The sequence below is a fragment of the Terrapene carolina genome, unplaced genomic scaffold (assembly GCF_002925995.2).
Source record: "Terrapene carolina triunguis isolate 2854851 unplaced genomic scaffold, T_m_triunguis-2.0 Scaffold62, whole genome shotgun sequence".
In the NCBI taxonomy this organism is placed as follows: domain Eukaryota; kingdom Metazoa; phylum Chordata; order Testudines; family Emydidae; genus Terrapene; species Terrapene triunguis.
In genome coordinates this window covers 1,105,828-1,123,266 of record NW_020664413.1, presented here as the reverse complement: position 1 = coordinate 1,123,266, position 17,439 = coordinate 1,105,828, and the positions used below count along the sequence as shown (strand labels likewise).

The following is a 17,439-nucleotide window of genomic DNA, read 5'->3' as shown; positions in this document are numbered from 1 at the left end:
TCGATGACCTCTCGAGGTCCCTTCCAGTCCTAGAATCTATGAATCTAAGTGTAGCAGCCAGGCAGACAACTGGTGCACACTGCATTGCAAAATAGTGGGCTACATATGGGAAGGGGAAACACTGGTCCAGAACACCCATCAAACCCCACAGCAGACAAGTCTTTGGTTTTTAAAATACCATTGGACAAATCCCCACACAGTAAACTCTGGGAAGGATGGTCTTATGGTTAAGGCATGACTAGACCACAACTCAGGAGATCTAGTTTGAATTTATGGCTCTGCCATTAACTTTCCATGTGAACCCTGGACAAGAGAACTTCCTCTTCCCCTACCCTTTGTCTGGTCTAATATGAAACTATTTGGGGCAAGGACTGTATCTCTCTGGTGCCTGCCTAGCACAATGTGGCTCCAATCTGGCACTACTGGAATACAGCTACTACTTATAAAAATAACTACCGTTTATCTACCTGGGAAGGGTGAAGGCTGATTCGATCTCACTGGGATTTGAACCTGGGATTCTAGAGTTTAGATATTTTAAATGTGACACAGACCATTAAACCATCCACTCTTTTCCTTGCAGAGTTTGGTTTTGATCCCAGATTCTTCCAAATCCCTCAAGTAACATGGTGGGAAACAATCAAGCCCATAGAACTGAATGTGGGGCTCTGATCTTCACTGACACAGTGACTCCGATACCCAGCATCAGCAAAGCTCCCTTCAACAGCAGAGCTTCTCAACAGAGAGGTACGTTGTATATAACTTTAATATAACCCAGGCTTTTCTTGATGAAATCTTACAACATGCAAATTAAGATATTTTTAGGAAGTCCATCTAGCCCGACGTGCATATAGGACACACGACAACCCAAGTCTAGTACAAAACTAGAGTTTCAGCAATCCTGCATTATTTATTTCAGAAAAATGAAATGCACTTGTTTTCATGAATAAAATATGCATACCATTTGGTAAACACACAAAAAATCAAATGCCTAAATTCCTGAAAAACAGCTCTTTGTCCTGTAGAGAGAACACTATAGAGTCATGCCTACCTGTCCAGGTTGGAATTGCCAGTGGAGTAGTCCTTTGATGTGGACCTGCTACCATAAAAGGAGGATGATTGTAGAGGCAAAACCCCTTGAAGAGCAATAGAAAAAACATTTGTCATGTATTCCAGCTAGCTCAGCTATGTATATTGTACTTGAGGATGGTAAATGACTATACTTAATATGTAAAGGATTTAAAAACCTTTTCAACAAGTAATTTTTTTTCAGAGTTGTGTAATGAAGAAAGTACTAGCTCTAAATACTAAGTGCATGTAGTTTTTTCATATAAGCTAAAGGCTGGCTTGATACCTCCACCCTGAAATTCTGATTTGCTTATTTGAAAAAGGCTGTTAAAATGTGGAACCAACAACTGAAACAATGGAATGTGTATGTGTCAGTTGTTCAAACATGAAAAATACATACACACAAACCCTTCTTAGCTATGATTTCCAATGCAGTGTACACAAAATTCAAAACAAATACCTTGTACTGAAAATTAAGTTTCTTTTCCTATTCTCCATTTCATAGTAAATTAATGTACATTTGTGGGCAAAACATGAAGTATTTCAAATGAGATGTATTCTGACACCCCAGTGATTCAAATTATAAATGTTGCCATGTAAAACCATAATTTCACAAGATTCAAGCATGTCTATTAAGTGGACAGAGAATTATTGTTCACTTTCATCCTGGCTTTGGGATGGAAGATGCAAAGTTCAGGCCAACTGTACAGCCTGAAGGAAGTTTACTGCTGCCACCTGTACTTGCAGATAAACAGAGAACTTCTGTTTCTAATTCTAAAGTCCTTTTAAAATCTTTTTTAAAGACTTCACTTATTAGTTCAGCATCAACCTTACTTGTTTGACTAGCAAAATAATTGTAGTCTGAGCTATACCAAAATAAAGTGTATTCACATTTTTAAATCTGCACCAGCCAATGTTTCTCACAAAGGCAGAATCTAGATTACATTCCCCTTTGTGAACAAGGTGCTCAGCGTTTAGAATTACAATAAACTATATCCTTGAATAGTCAAGGAGCTGACTGAGGAGATATCTGAGCCATTCCATGAGTTTTCTAAGATAATCATTAAGATGGGCAAATACAGAACCAATCTATAAAAAGAGGAATAAGGACAACCAGAGGAATTACAGACCAGTCAGTTTAACTTCAGTATCCAGAAAGATAATGGAGCAAATAATCAAGTAATCAATTTGCAAATACCTAGACGATAATAAGATAAGTAACAGTCAGCATGGATTTCTTAAGAACAAATGATGTCAAAGCAACCTAATAGCTTTCTTTGATGGGGTAACAAGCCTTATGGATAGAGGGGAAGCAGTAGATGTGGAATATCTTGACTTTAGTAAGATATTCCACTTAATATCTTACTGCCCCGCATAACTTCCTCATAGACAAACTAGGGAAATACAGCCTAGATGAAGCTACTATAATGTGAGTGCATACCCAGAGAGTAGTTATCAGTGGCTCACAGTCAAGCTGGAAAGACATATCTAGTGGGGTCCTGTAGGGATTGGTACTGGGTCCAGTTCTGTTCAAAATCTTCATAAATGATTTAGATAATGGCACTGAGAGTACACTTATAAAGTTTGTGGATAATGCCAAGCTGGGAGGGGTTGCAAGTGCTTTGGAGAATAGGATTTAAATTCAAAATGATCTGGGCAAACTGGAGAAATGGCCTGAAGCAAACAGGATGAAATTCAAAGTCATCAGCAATCCCTCGAGGATGATCTCTTTCACAGGTTTTATTTTTCAAGGATTCTTTGGTGACTGAGGAGTCCGACCCTTGAGCCACAGGCTTGTTGGCAGACATTGCAGGTGGTGTGAGAAGACAGGGTTGGGCCACGACTGCTGTGTGACAGTTGTCTTTCCTTTCTTTTCTGGTGTTTCTCTGCAACTAGGGCAAGGCGATTTTCCTCAAAAAAGGACGTTCCCGCTCTGACAAGTCTTCGCCAATTATCCCTATCCTGGGCTGCTGTACTCCATTTAGGAAGGAACCATCAATTGCACACATACAAAATGGGCAATGACTGCCTAGGAAGGAGTACTGCGGAAAGGGATCTGGGGGTTATAGTGGATCACAAGCTAAATATGAGTCAACAGTGTAACACTGTTGCAAAAAAAAAGTAAATAGCATTCTGGGATGTGTCAACAGGAGTGTTGTAAGCAAGACAAGTAGTAATTTTTTCACTCTACTCCACACTGATAAGATCTCAACTGGAGTATTGTGTCCAATTCTGAGCACTGCCTTTCAGGAAAGATATGGACAAATTGGAGAAAGGCCAGAGGAAGAGGAACAAAAATCATTAAAGGTCTAGAAAACATGGCCTATGAGGAAAGATTGAAAAAATTGGGTTTGTTTAGTCTGCAGAAGAGAAGACTGGAGGGAGGAGGACCTAACAGTTTTCAAGTACATAAAATGTTGTTACAAGGAGGAGGGTGAAAAATTGTTCTCACTAACCTCTGAGGATAGGACAAGAAGCAATGGGCTTAAATTGCAGCAAGGGAAAAACTTCCCAACTGTCAGGGTAGTCAGGCACTGAACAAATTGCCTAGTGAGATTGTGGAATCTCTGTCGCCAGAAGTTTTTTTAAGAACAGATTAGACAAACACCTGTCAGGAATGGGCTAGTTATTACTTAGTCATGCCTTGCGTGCAGGGGACTGGATTAGATGACCTACTGAAGTCCATCCAGTCCTACAAATCCATGATTCTAAGAAAAGAATTGCATTAGAGTCCGTGCCTGCCACTTACCTATCTTGACTTGGCAGGACTATTTATTATGACCTCTCAAGGTCCCCTCCCAGCCCTACATTTCTATGATTTCATTAATAATAATAATAATAAGAAGAAGAATTTCTATTACCATAAAGCCTTAGAGCCCTAGTCATGGATCAGGAGCCCATTGTGTTAGGTGTTGTATGGACAGACTAAAAGACCATTCTTGCCCCCCAAAGACCTTCCAGTCTAAGTACAAGACAAGAAACAACAGGTGGATAGCACAAGGAATCAATGAGGCCTGGTCTACACTACCGCGGTAAATCGATCTAAGCTACGCTACTCCAGTTACGTGAATAACAGTACTGAAGTCGATGTAGCTAGATCCACTTACCGCGGTGTCTACACTGTGCTGTGTCAATGGGAGATGCTCTCCCGCTGACTTACCTTACGCTTCTCGGGAAGGTGGAGTATAGAAATCGACGGGAGAGCGCTCTCCTATCGATTTAGCACATCTTCACCAGACGTGCTAAATCGATGCCACTGCATCAATTGCAGCAGTGCCAATTTAGCTCCGTAGTGAAGACATTCCCTGAGATAATATTTGTCAAAAAAATAGATCAGTGCTCTTCATTATTTTTTTAAGAGGGGGCCACTTTGGCAAAAAACCTTCAATGTGAGAGCCACATCAACCCGACACAGGCGGTTGAACATTCTGAGTTCTTTGTTGGTCGATATGGTAATATTGCCGTTATTGGTAATATTACTTGGGGTGCAGGAAGGGGTATGGGGGGCTGGCTCTGGGAGGGGGCTCAGGGCTGGGGCAAGGGCTTGGGGTGCAGGAGGGGTTATTGGGGGCTGGCTCTCGGAGGCTACAGGTTCGGTGGCGGAAGAGCTATTCAGAACCTGCCCATTGAAGTGGCAGCACTTACTTCGGGGGGCCCCAGCCCCATGCCACTCTTGGAAGGGGCCAACGCACCCCTGCGGCCCATGTGGCTCTGGGGGCTGCCCTCTCTGCAAGCACCATCCCCTCAACTCCCATTGGCCACAGTTCCCTGTTCCCGACCAATGGGAGCTGTGGGGGCGGTGCTTGCAGGCAGGAACAGCATGCTGAGACCTCTGTTCCCCCACTTTCCTCGCGGGGGCGTAATGACCACTTCCAGGAGCGGCAGGGAGCCTGCCTTAGCTACAGCCCCACTGTGCTGCCAGAGAGCGATCGACAGGGAGCCACACTTAGGGCTCATGGGAGCCGCCACTGGCTTACAGGCCTTGCAGTGAAGAACACTGAAATAAATAGTGGTCCCAGCATACCAGTGCCCTAAACATTGCAAGTTTTTTGTAGGCATCATGGCAAATGAAAGCTAGGGAGGGATTTGAAGGAGAGTAATGAATGTGTGCGGCAGATGTTCCTGGGTAGCTCCTCCCAAGAATGAGGGGTAACGTGGAAGAAAGCAAAAAGGTGCTTGTTTGAAAATTCAATAAGTGACCGATGGAGGCTGGTATTAAGGGCCTGGTTAAAAGCCAGGAAACAAAGGGTAGGAATAAATTATCTGTTTTCAGAATGGAGAGGGGTAAATAGCGGTGTCCTGCAGGGGTGTATACTGGGACCAGTCCTTTTCAACATATTCATAAATGATCTGGAAAAAGGGATAAACAGTGAGGTAGCAAAATCTGCAGATGAAACAAAACTACTCAAGATACTTAAATCCAAACAGACTGTGAAGAGCTACAAAAAGATCTCACAAAATTGGGTGACTGGGCAACAAAATGGCAGATGAAATTCAATGTTGATAAATGCAAAGTGTGGATAGTTCTCTGAAAACATCCACTCAATGTGAAGTGGCAATCAAAAAAGCGAACAGAATATTGGGAATCATTAAGAAAGGGATCGATAATAAGACAGAAAATATCATATTGCCTCTATATAAATCCATGGTAGGCCCACATCTTGAACACTGCATGTAGCTGTGGTCGCCACATCTCAAAAAAAGCTATATTGGAATTGGAAAACATTCAGAAAAGGATAACAAAAATGATTAAAGGTATGGAACGGCTTCCATAAGAGAAGAGATTAATAAGACAGACTTTTCAGCTTGGAAAAGAGACGACTAAGGGGGGATATGATAGAGGTCTATAAAATCATTATTAGTGTGGAGAAAGTAAATAAGGTAGTGTTATTTACTCTTTCTCATAACACAAGAACTAGGGGTCACCAAATGAAATTAATAGGCAGCAGGTTTAAAACAAACAAAAGGAAGTATTTTTTCCACACAGCGCACTGTCAACCTGTGGAACTCTTTGCCAGAGGATGTTGTGAAGGCCAAGACTATAACAGGGTTCAAAAAAGAACCACAAGTTCACGTAGGACAGGTCCATCAATGGCTATTAGCTAGGATGGGCAGGGATGGTGTCCCTAGCCTCTGTTTGCCAGAAGATGGGAGTGGGCGACAGGGTATGAATCACTTAATGATTGCCTGTTCTGTTCATTCCCTCTGAGGCGCCTGGCATTAGCCACTGTCGGCAGACAGGATACTGGGCCAGATGGACCTTTGGTCTGAACCAGTCTGGCCATTCTTATGATAGGCTGTGAAGGGCTTTGAAAGTGAATACAAGTAGCTTGTAATTGATGTAATAGAGGGGGGAGCCTTCAAAGGACTTCAAAGAGATGGCTGACATGATCAAAGCGACAGGCTAGGAAAACTATTTTTGCAGCAGCTTTCTTAATAGTTATGAGTGGAGTAAGACCACATTTTTTTCGAGGCCAGAGAAAAGGATATAAAATGAATGTTTACCTGATGTCCTGTTCTCCTCTGTCTGTTTCAGGTTCAGCTGTTTCTCTCTGCTACTATTTAAAAACTTCCATGCCGGATCAGTCATGGCTTTGTTATTGCTACAGATAAATGGGAGCTGAAGTCAGAGCAGTTATATGAAGTACAGTTTTTTCCTGGTTAATGTTTACACTTTAATTTTTTTTAGATATTTAATTCATATTGGCCTTTGTTATAATTAACTATGAAGTATGTACACCTCATCAGCAAACAAATTTAGCCAACTACACCTCTACCCCATATAACGCTGTCCTCGGGAGCCAAAAAATCTTACTGCGTTATAGGTGAAACCGTGTTATATCGAACTTGCTTTGATCTGCCGGAGTGCGCAGCCCCGCCCCCCCCGGAGCGCTGCTTTACCGCGTTATATCCAAATTCATGTTATATCGGGTCTCGTTATATCGGGGTAGAGGTGTAATTCATTAAATAGGCCTTCTCACTATCACTTCAAACACACTGCCTACATATCTCTGCTGTATTAAATACCATCCTCCTTTGTGCTTTGACCTCTTACAAGTCAAAACTCAAACCCAATAAGACAACTTCTGGCAAAACAAGTGCAAATTACCACCAAAAGGTGAATATCCCACATATTTATTTAGCATCCAACACCATTATAGAAGATGTGTTCGGTTAGTGAAAACAACAAGGAGTCTGGTGGCACCTTAAAGACTACTGATTTATTTGGGCATAAGCTTTCGTGGGTAAAAACCTCACTTCTTCGGATGCATAGAGTGAAAGTTACAGATGCAGGCATTATATACTGACACATGGAGAGCAGGGAGTTACTTTGCAAGTGGAGAACCAGTGTTGACAGGGCCAATTCGATCAGGGTGGATGTAGTCCACTCCCAATAATAGATGAGGAGGTGTCAATTCCAGGAGAGGAAAAGCTGCTTCTGTAATGAGCCAGCCACTCCCAGTCCCTATTCAAGCCCAGATTAATGGTGTTAAATTTGCAAATGAATTTTAGTTCTGCTGTTTCTCTTTGAAGTCTGTTTCTGAAGTTTTTTTGTTCAATGACAGTGACTTTTAAATCTGTAATAGAATGACCAGGGAAACTGAAGTGTTCACTTACTGGCTTTTGTATGTTACCATTCCTGATGTCCGATTTGTGTCCATTTATTCTTTTGCGGAGGGACTGTCCGGTTTGGCCAATGTACATGGCAGAGGGGCATTGCTGGCACATGATGGCATATATAACATTAGTGGATGTGCAGGTGAATGAGCCCTTGATGGTGTGGCTGATGTGGTTGGGTCCTCTGATGGTGTCGCCAGAGTAGATATGGGGACAGAGTAGGCAACGAGGTTTGCTACAGGGATTGGTTCCTGGGTTGGTGTTTCTGTGGTGTGGTGTGTAGTTGCTGGTGAGTATTTGCTTCAGGTTGGGGGGTTGTCTGTAAGCGAGGACTGGCCTGCCTCCCAAGGTCTGTGAGAGTGAGGGATCATTTTCCAGGATAGGTTGTAGATCGTGGATAATGCACTGGAGAGGTTTTAGCTGGGGGCTCTTTGTGATGGCCAGTGGTGTTCTGTTATTGTCCTTGTTGGGCCTGTCCTGTAGTAGTTGATTTCTGGATACCTGTCTTGCTCTGTCAATCTGTTTCCTCACTTCCCCAGGTGGGTATTGTAGTTTTACGAATGCTTGATAAAGATCTTGTAGGTGTTTGTCTCTGTCTGAGGGGTTGGAGCAAATTCGGTTGTATCTTAGGGCTTGGCTGTAGACAATGGATCGTGTGATGTGTCTTGGATGGAAGCTGGAGGCATGTAGGTACGTATAGCGGTCAGTAGGTTTCCGGTATAGGGTGGTGTTTATGTGACCATCACTTATTTGCACTGTAGTGTCCAGGAAGTGGATCTCTTGTGTGGACTGTTCCAGGCTGAGGTTGATGGTGGGGTGGAAACTGTTGAAGTCGAGGTGGAATTCTTCAAGGGCCTCCTTTCCGTGGGTCCATATGATGAAGATGTCATCAATGTAGCGCAAGTAGAGGAGGGGCACTAGGGGACGAGAGCTGAGGAAGCGTTGTTCTAAGTCAGCCATAAAAATGTTGGCATACTGTGGGGCCATGCGGGTACCCATAGCAGTGCCACTGACTTGAAGGTATAAGTTGTCCCCAAATCTGAAGTGGTTGTGGGTGAGGACAAAGTCACAAAGCTCAGCCACCAGGTGTGCTGTGGCCTCATCAGGGATACTGTTCCTGACAGTTTGTAGTCCATCCTCATGTGGAATATTGGTGTAAAGTGCTTCTACATCCATGGTGGCCAGGATGGTGTTTTCAGGAAGAACACCAATGCATTGTAGTTTCCTCAGGAAGTCGGTGGTGTCTCGAAGATAGCTGGGAGTGCTGGTAGCGTAGGGTCTGAGGAGAGAGTCCAAATAGCCAGATAATCCTGCTGTAAGAGTACCAATGCCTGAGGAAATGGGGCGTCCAGGGTTTCCGGGTTTATGGATCTTGGGTAGCAGATAGAATACCCCTGGTCGGAGTTCTGGGGGTGTGTCCATGTAGATTTGTTCCCGTACTGTAGCTGGGAATTTCTTGAGCAGACGGTGTAGTTTCTTTTGGTATTCCTCAGTGGGATCAGAGGATAGTGGCCTGTAGAATATGGTCTTGGAGAGTTGCCTGGCAGCCTCCTGTTCATAATCCGACCTGTTCATTATGACTACAGCACCTCCTTTGTCAGCCCCTTTGATGATAATGTCAAAGTTGTTTCTGAGGCTGTGGATGGCATTGCGTTCTGTACGGCTGAGGTTATGGGACAAGTGATGTTGTTTGTCCACAATTTCAGCCTGTGCACGTCTGCGGAAGCACTCTATGTAGAAGTCCAGTCTGTCATTTCGACCGTCAGGAGGAGTCCACGCAGAGTTCTTCTTCTTGTAGTGTTGGTAGGAGGGTTCCTGCGGGTCAGTCCACTGTTCAGTGGTGCGTTGAAAATATTCCTTGAGTCGGAGATGACGAAAGTAGGCTTCCAGATCACTGCAGAACTGTATCGTGTTCATGGGGATGGTGGGACAGAAACAGAGTCCCCGAGATAGGACAGACTCTTCTGCTGGGCTAAGTGTGTGGTTGGAAAGATTGACAATGTTGTTAGATGAGTTGAGGGTACCACTGTTGTAGCCCCCTGTGGCAGGTAGGAGTTTAGATAGCTTACTATCCTTTTTCCTCTGTAGAGAAGTGAAGTGTGCATTGTAAATGGCTTGTCTCATTTTTGTAAAGTCCAGCCACGTGGAAGTTTGTGTGGAAGGTTGGTATTGTATGAGAGTCTCCAGTTCTGAGAGCTCACTTTTGATCTTCTCCTGTCTGCTGTACAGGATGCTGATCAGGTGGCTCCTCAGTTTCTTTGAGAGTGTGTGGCACAGTGCTAACTTACAAGGCAAACACATTGTCTGTAGATAACATACTACTGCAGAATTAACATACCTATATAGGGCTATACCTCACTCCCTAGTCCTTAACCCTTTCCAAACATATATTACAATGTTATTTTGACAGAGAAAGATCTGTGTATTCTTTTCAACAAGACTCATATTTTAAGAGTAGGTGGGCACATGCAGGAGGAATTTGCGTCAGAACCTATAAAGATCAGCAGTAACTTACGTTGAAGAATCATTCTCTTTGGGATAATCTTCATTCATCTCTGAACCAGAGGGCTGTGTTCTTTTCCTCTTTTCACTAACATAGCACAAGAATAAATCATTTTAAGGAATCATTAATTCAGACGGACAAAGACAAACCTCTTCTTCCACCATGCATGCCTCATGTGCTCTCTATACTTCCTGCTAAACTTTCACAATTTGCAAGTTTAAAATATAAAATATAACGACGACTTTTACACACACAGCTCTTTTAGGTTGTTCCCAGAGCTCATGGACCAGCCATGAGCTGGAAATGTGATTGTTAACACTGTTTTCAAAGCAATACCAAAAAATCATAAAAATGAACTGAAAGGGCTTATACGTACAGTAAATTGTTAAGATTACACATTTGTATAGTGCTAAATTTTGATAACAGCATATTGAAGGAGCTTGATTCATACCGGTTTTCTAGTAAGCCCGTTCTGTGAGGAGTTGATGAAGTGGGAGACACTGAAATGTTAACCCTGTTGCTAGGAGTTCCACTTCCTGGGGAAGTCTTAACAGATGCTCTACTTGGGCTGCCCAGCCCCTTCCGAAATGGATTTTCTTCCTTTCCCTCCACAGTCACTCTTTTGGAAGGAACCTGCAAAATCCAGCAGGGGAAATCCACAATAATCCAAAATGAAAATGACTTTACTGTTATTCTAAATTGGCATTTAAATGTCTCTCCCACAAATGCAGTATCTGAAAACAGGGAAATGCAAAGTTTAAGGACAGTAGAGTTTAATGTTGCACAGATGGAGTAAAGTTGGCATATGTGAAAAGCCATTGTAAAACCACCAGATTGTGGTAATGCATAAATGGAGTATTCATGCAAACTTTATCCTTCTTCCCCTCCCACGCTATCAGCATCATTGATGTTGTTTCTACAGCGCACCAAATTCTTTCCGATACAGACCATGGCTTAGGTCTTCTGAGATGCACCTACTACACCTTTGGGTGCTATAAAATAAAGTGCAATAATATTAAGACAGATATTTTTAAGAACAGTGTCCTGTTGCTTTTGACCAAAATGAACGAAAACAAATGTAATGCCATGGAAAGAGTTGACATAGTTGGCTAATTCTAAGTAATATTGGTAGGTTTCAGGCTTGAGGACTGAATTAGAGGGGCTAACCAGGCTGTACACAGCATTAGTTTTTATTTTAAGACTCTTTAAGCAGCACTGAAAATTTGTTTGGAATAATCTTAAAACAACTTCCGCTTCAGGTTGTAATAAAAGGATTGACTTGGTACTTTCACAGAATTGTTATGTAACTGAAAGCTTTTGAATACAGAGTGAAACTTACAGTAAAGTGACTGATCGAGGCACCATGGCAAAGGGTCCTCTGTTCTTTGCTAACAACTCTCACCTCCAACCTGACAAACTCACTACACCAAACACATCTTACAGGATATTTATCCATAAAGAGTTACATATAAAGCACAGAAAGCTCGTAACATGTCAAGATTAATCTTTGTGAGATGTATGTATGGGTAGTATTTAAGGAATAATGTATTTACACTGAAAGTATGCTTTATGGATTTGGAGAAGAAATTAGTCACGGTCTCAGTGATGGTCCAGTTGGGCAGGGGGGAGTTGTCACCCCGCCCTGTTTGACTAGTGATGCAATGCAAGGCTCAATTGTTTAGACTTGCGCAATACTAAATCTTAGAATAGAAAACCATCTGAGGCAACAAACAAACAATCAAACCCACTCAAAGGTAGCACTTCACAAGACAGGGTGAATCTTTGACTATAAACAAAAGGCTGTTTTCACTATAACAGACAAAGGAGAAGCACTCTGTAGCCACTCACAGAGAAAACCCCCTTGTGGAGCACAGGTGCTTTCAGGAACATTTGGATCCTGGTTCTTGAGAAACTAGGCAGCTCTGCAACAGGCTGTACACTTTGGAGCGGGGAAATCTACTTTATTAGATAGGAAAGGAAACCATTAAGAAGTGTAGATCCAGGGTCATGTTTTATGGATTTTGTTTTATATTATAACCTTTTGTTTCCACCTCTATTTCTAGTTAAATCTTTATTTTTTCTTAAATAAACCTACTTTTGTTTGATTGTAAATGCTCATAAGTACTGTGTGGTTTACAGGAGCAGGGGTTTAAGGTAAAACTGGTAAAGTGGGGTACACTGTACCTTTCAGCACAGAGGATCTGGAATTTCTGTGAGTAGCCAGTGTCAGGGGCTGGCTATCACAGGGCAACAATTCAAAGGGTACTCCTGGGGGGATTCTGCTCCAAAAAATTCAAAATTCTGCAAAGTTTATTTGTCAAAATAATGCAATATAATGACACCAGTTTCAATTGTTCGGGTAATTTATTTAAACTACAATATAGAAAAAAAAGTCACAATAACCATTCAGCATTTCCTAAACACATGAAAGTTAAGTTATAAACACTTGGTAACTAATACCCTGCATTCCAGTTAGAATCCTGGATTGTCATTTAAATCACATTACAGAACACCAAACGGGGGGGGGGGGGGGGGGGGGGGGAGAGTAGAATGTCATTTTAAGTTGCTCAGACTTTCACACATGAAAGTCATACAGTTTTGATAATCACTATCCTGCATTTCAGTGCAATCCAGTATTTTCATTTAAATTATAGTACAGAAAACAAAGAGCCTTCACGTTTTTCTCACTTAGTGATTTCCTTCTGTTAGAAAGGATCAAATTGTACAGTGAAAAACTTCTCTCTGCATCTGCAGAATTTCAGACAGCATTTATGCAATTCAAGGCCAGTTTGGCAATGTCTGAAATTCTCTGTCATTGAAAGCCAAAACACATAGAGGTCTACAAAAATAGGTTGACTCTGAATAGCTTCAAGCACAATCTTTTCCCTGTACAATTTTAGCTTCTGTTCAGATACCTCAGAAAAACCAGGTATTGCTTGAAAGTATTCACAGTGTTCTGGCAGGATATAAACATGATGAGGATCGAATAACCTACAAGCCTTTAGAAAATTTAGACCTGGTTGTCCAAATGACAAATATTTGTCAAGCTTTTCAGATGCTTCATGGAATGCCTCTTTAAAGAGATCTAGATAGGCAAATCTTTTAACAGGAGAAGTTTTCTGTCACCCTAAATTTGAAGAACTCTGGGGTGTTTTCTGAAGGGAGCTCTAGATGTGAACTGAAATATATCTGCAGTTCTTCCAGAAGGTCAAATGCTTTAACTGTGCAAGGCTTCCTGCTCTCAAATGCCAGATTTAAACTGAGACTTTGTTCACATTTCTGTGCTAGAAAAGTGATCTGTTCTTTCAACAATGCATAATTAGTTGGGTCATTCAGCATTTTTTGAATAGTTTGCACAGAAACTGGGGAGCTGCTATTGCACTCTTCATTAAACTCCTTCTAGAACTGAAAATTCTTAGAGTGATACTGGACAGCATGGACCCAGCTGTTCCAGTGTGTTCCACCTGGGCTAGGAGGCATGGATGCTTTTGCATCTGGAGACTCCTCTTGTAGTTTCTGGTTCATGAAACGGAGGTCCTCGCTTTCCTACAATCAGAGTTATAGAACATGTTTTTGAAGCACCTTAAAATGTATCAACCAGCTGAAAAGGCTTTCTAAATGATTCACCAATTAAGTTAACAATATGTGCCAAACAGGATATATGCACAGAATTTGGAAACCGTGTAGAAAACACAGAATCAAATGACATTTTCATGTAAGTGGCATCGTCAGTATCAATTACTACAACACTTTCATAATCAGTCTGGAAGTCACTTACTGCTTTGACTACAGCCTGTGAAACAGTTGTGTGATTAACAGCATCTAAAAACACTGTATCCACCAAAAAACAGTTAACATGCCCACAGCAATCAGGTTGTAATGATGCAAACAGTACATTCAGAATTGAACTTGCCTCATCATCACAACATTCAACAAAGATAACAGTGATTTTCTTGTCTTTAAGCTTCAGTTTTAAGTTCTCCTTTTCTTTGAGGTACACTTCAGGGAAGTATGTCTCAGTCAGTTGTGTCCTACCAGGAACTGCACCACTATTCTGGACCCTGCTGTCAAGAAATTCCCTCACAAGTGGGTGGTCAGTCTTTGACAAGGGGATGTTGGCACCTGCTAGTGTCTTCACCCATGCTGGACAAATCTGAAAGCAGAAGAAGTCTTGAGTGAGCACAAATATTTACCACCCATGTAATACCTTTAATCTTAGATTAATACACTTATTCATATATTTAGTTCTGAATTTCTAGATTTTAATTTAGATTTATAGTATAGTAAATGATCACAGTCACCATTTACAAAAAAGTAGTTTAAAAACAGAGCTGTCTATTCAAGATTTCAGAGCAAGTGGAAAGACCCCATCGCTATGACTGTTCTATGCTACTTATCTTATTTTTCTGTATTATAACATTTTCTTATATTTCCACTCACCTCCACACGTTCTTTCTCTGACGATGTTTTGTATTTCAGCGGACTTGTAATGGTCTTCTGATGTTTATTTCTGCCTTCCTCTTGAGCTGCATCTTCCTTCAGTTTGTGTTTTTTTGATGCAAAATGATCCACAATTACAGACCGTTGGTCATTACTGAGAACAACACTGCACAATGTGCAAAATAATTTGGTCCCATTGCATGCAGTTTTGTGGGGAATTCTTGAGCACGAGAAGCTGGTGTAGCTGTTTTTGATGTGTGATGTGAAGGCCGTTCACGTTGTGCAAAAGAACAAACATCCCTTTGGTAACTTCATGTGGACCTGGCTGGGTACTTTGGAAAGAGTTTGGTTCTGATTGTCCTGACATTTTATTGACTGCTTGTTAAATGTTTTATTTGCCCTCTGTCTTTTTTTTTTTTTAATGGGTAAGTAAAATAAATCCTTAGCTGTAATCTAATCCCATTGTGCCACTTTGGCACAGGAAAAAAGTGAGAAAGCACATAGATCTTCCTTGCTGAGGATTCTCTTACTGTAATTTATAAGACGACTCCTTTACATCACTCTGGTAATGTAGTGGCCTTAAAACTTTCACAGGTTTATGCTCCTGGGGGAATTGACTGAGAATGGGAAGGTTTACTAACAATAGGAACATTAACAATGTTACTACCAGGCAGGCTGCTACATTTCTGCCTCTAGCCTGCCTCTTGCATAATAAAAAGCCCTACCCTTCCACGCCAGCGAGCTGCAGTGGCAAGCAAGAGGGACAGAGTCTCTCTCTCTCACTTGTTGGCATGCACGTATGCCCAGCCCCCCACCCCCATGACGATGATCAACCATGCAGGCGCACACGCCCAGCCCTCCTCCCCCGTCTCTGAGGCTGCTCTAGGCACACTGGAACAGACGCACGGGGGCAGAGGAAAATGCGGGCCATATGAATTCTGTGCCCCCACAGGGGGCAGAATTCTGTCAGGAGTAAAAGGGACTCAGGGATGGGGTGCAGCTACTGTTAAACTGCAAGTTAAAGTTGGCATAGCCCAGAAAAGTGCTTGAATGGCTGAAAGGCTGGTGGTGTCAGGGAGCTGACACCCAGCTACCACAAGACTCTCCTTCAGTGAAGACTGGGGGTAGAGCAAGGTGACTTACAGTCCTGGGTATCCCGAGAACCGTCACAGCGACAAGCAAAGGAGTCAACAAAAAGCGGCCTCAAGAAAGGTGGGTTTCAGTAAAGTAGGTCTGATAATTTTGCCTGAAAGGCTGAAGAGAATCTCACAAAAGATTAAAATCAAACTAATCTGATACCAAAAACTGCTTAACAGATGTTTACTATGCAAAATGTCACTTGCAGCCAAATCTGCCAATTACCATATACCTGAGCTTTGCATTTTTATTTCATCTATCATACTCAACTTCTGACTGTTGCTTTAAGTTTTTATGCTGAAACACGGCACAGAACTATGCTTGGTGCAGATCCTTAAGTATACGTTTTTCTCCTTTACTTCACTTCTCCAGCAGCCTGACTTGCCTATCCAACAAGGAGTAAATGCACCCTTCCAGAGCCAGTCAATGCCGTTCCTGGATCATACAGCAGATTGGAACACACTTTTCCCACTACCCCACCAAGGTCTCAACTAATAGTATATATATCTGAGCCTGTCCTGATTTAGAAGGCTTGGGACACAAACTAGAATCACCTATTGTGCTACTACAATATGCATCATACATACAAAATGAGGGGGGAAGAGAGGAAGTGATTAAAAGGAACTGAGGGAAACGCAAAGATCTGAAGTGTAAACAAACTGTTTAACAAACCTGGTTTTCAATATATGGAAATTGCCTGTTAGCTTCCTTCTGGGTTGTCCTGCTGCCCAGAACACCTCCAAAGCTGCCAGATCCCTGAGACGGTTTCACAGCTGACAATAAATGCACATGCCATTTAGTTTACTTGTAGTTTTATATAGCCTTGCTTTCTTTGTCATAAATCATTTAAGGCTAGATTTTCAAAACATTCACCAGATGTATGTGTAAAAACCAGAATCTATACCTGGCAGATAATACAATATCAGGAGTGCATGTGTTTAAAAAGCAAAGGTTTACAGATTTTCCTCCTACAGTCTGTGTACTTAATGTGCAACAAAACTCAAGTGTTCAGAGAAAGGAGAGGAAACTGTGCATGTCTTTAAAAATGGAAACAATTCCAACACAATTATAAATTAAATACTGTGCATGCCAACCTTGCAGGAAAGTTACATAAACATTAAAATAAAATTGAGTTCAATGGCCCAAAGAAAAGTATTCAACCAAAAGCAATGCAAGGAATAAACAAGCTTTAAGAAAAGGGAAGATGGACAAAATGGTCAAAGGTGAACTGACACAAACTAATTCAGAATCTTATCTTTATCCAACCTGCTAGTAACACAATTTGCATTGTTTTGCACTTACCAGTATGAACCCTGTCATGGAGGACTGCATCCAGATACATCCTCATTTCGTTTGCATCCTTAGATGGTACCTTATCAATAGTCAGGAAGCTGGCATCCTTTAGTGTTAGCATCAGGCAACACAATTTTCCACCATTTGGTCGTAGGACCACAGTTTTAATGTTATGGCTTAGCTGGAAAGAAAGTAAAGGTGACTATAACATAGATCATTGTAAGAAATTAAATTATTTAAGTACTTCCACAATAAAAGAAAAAAGCTCCAAAACCAGTTATGTTGTCCAAGAGTTATAAAGAAAGAAAATGTACTTAAATACAAGTATTTCCCCCTCCTCCATACTGAGTCATCACTAAACAAGACACGAGAAGTCATTCTTC

The 17,439-nt window shown here is 41.7% G+C and overlaps 1 protein-coding gene and 1 pseudogene across 1 annotated transcript in view; both read right to left on the bottom strand.

The window, feature by feature from the left end:
• The window catches only part of USP37 (ubiquitin specific peptidase 37), a 45,665-nt gene extending 28,391 nt beyond the window's left edge, over positions 1 to 17,274 (bottom strand). The window contains exons 1-6 of the mRNA XM_026647359.2: positions 17,066 to 17,274; positions 16,436 to 16,536; positions 10,638 to 10,819; positions 10,199 to 10,273; positions 6,571 to 6,668; positions 1,049 to 1,133 (exon numbers count right to left, since the gene is read on the bottom strand). Coding sequence (XP_026503144.1) covers positions 1,049 to 1,133; positions 6,571 to 6,668; positions 10,199 to 10,273; positions 10,638 to 10,819; positions 16,436 to 16,536; positions 17,066 to 17,177 — 653 coding nt within the window. The 5' untranslated portion in view covers positions 17,178 to 17,274. The remainder of the gene's footprint in view (positions 1 to 1,048; positions 1,134 to 6,570; positions 6,669 to 10,198; positions 10,274 to 10,637; positions 10,820 to 16,435; positions 16,537 to 17,065) is intronic.
• On the bottom strand, positions 12,732 to 14,993 carry LOC113405986 (annotated as a pseudogene).
• Positions 17,275 to 17,439: the final 165 nt, after the last annotated feature.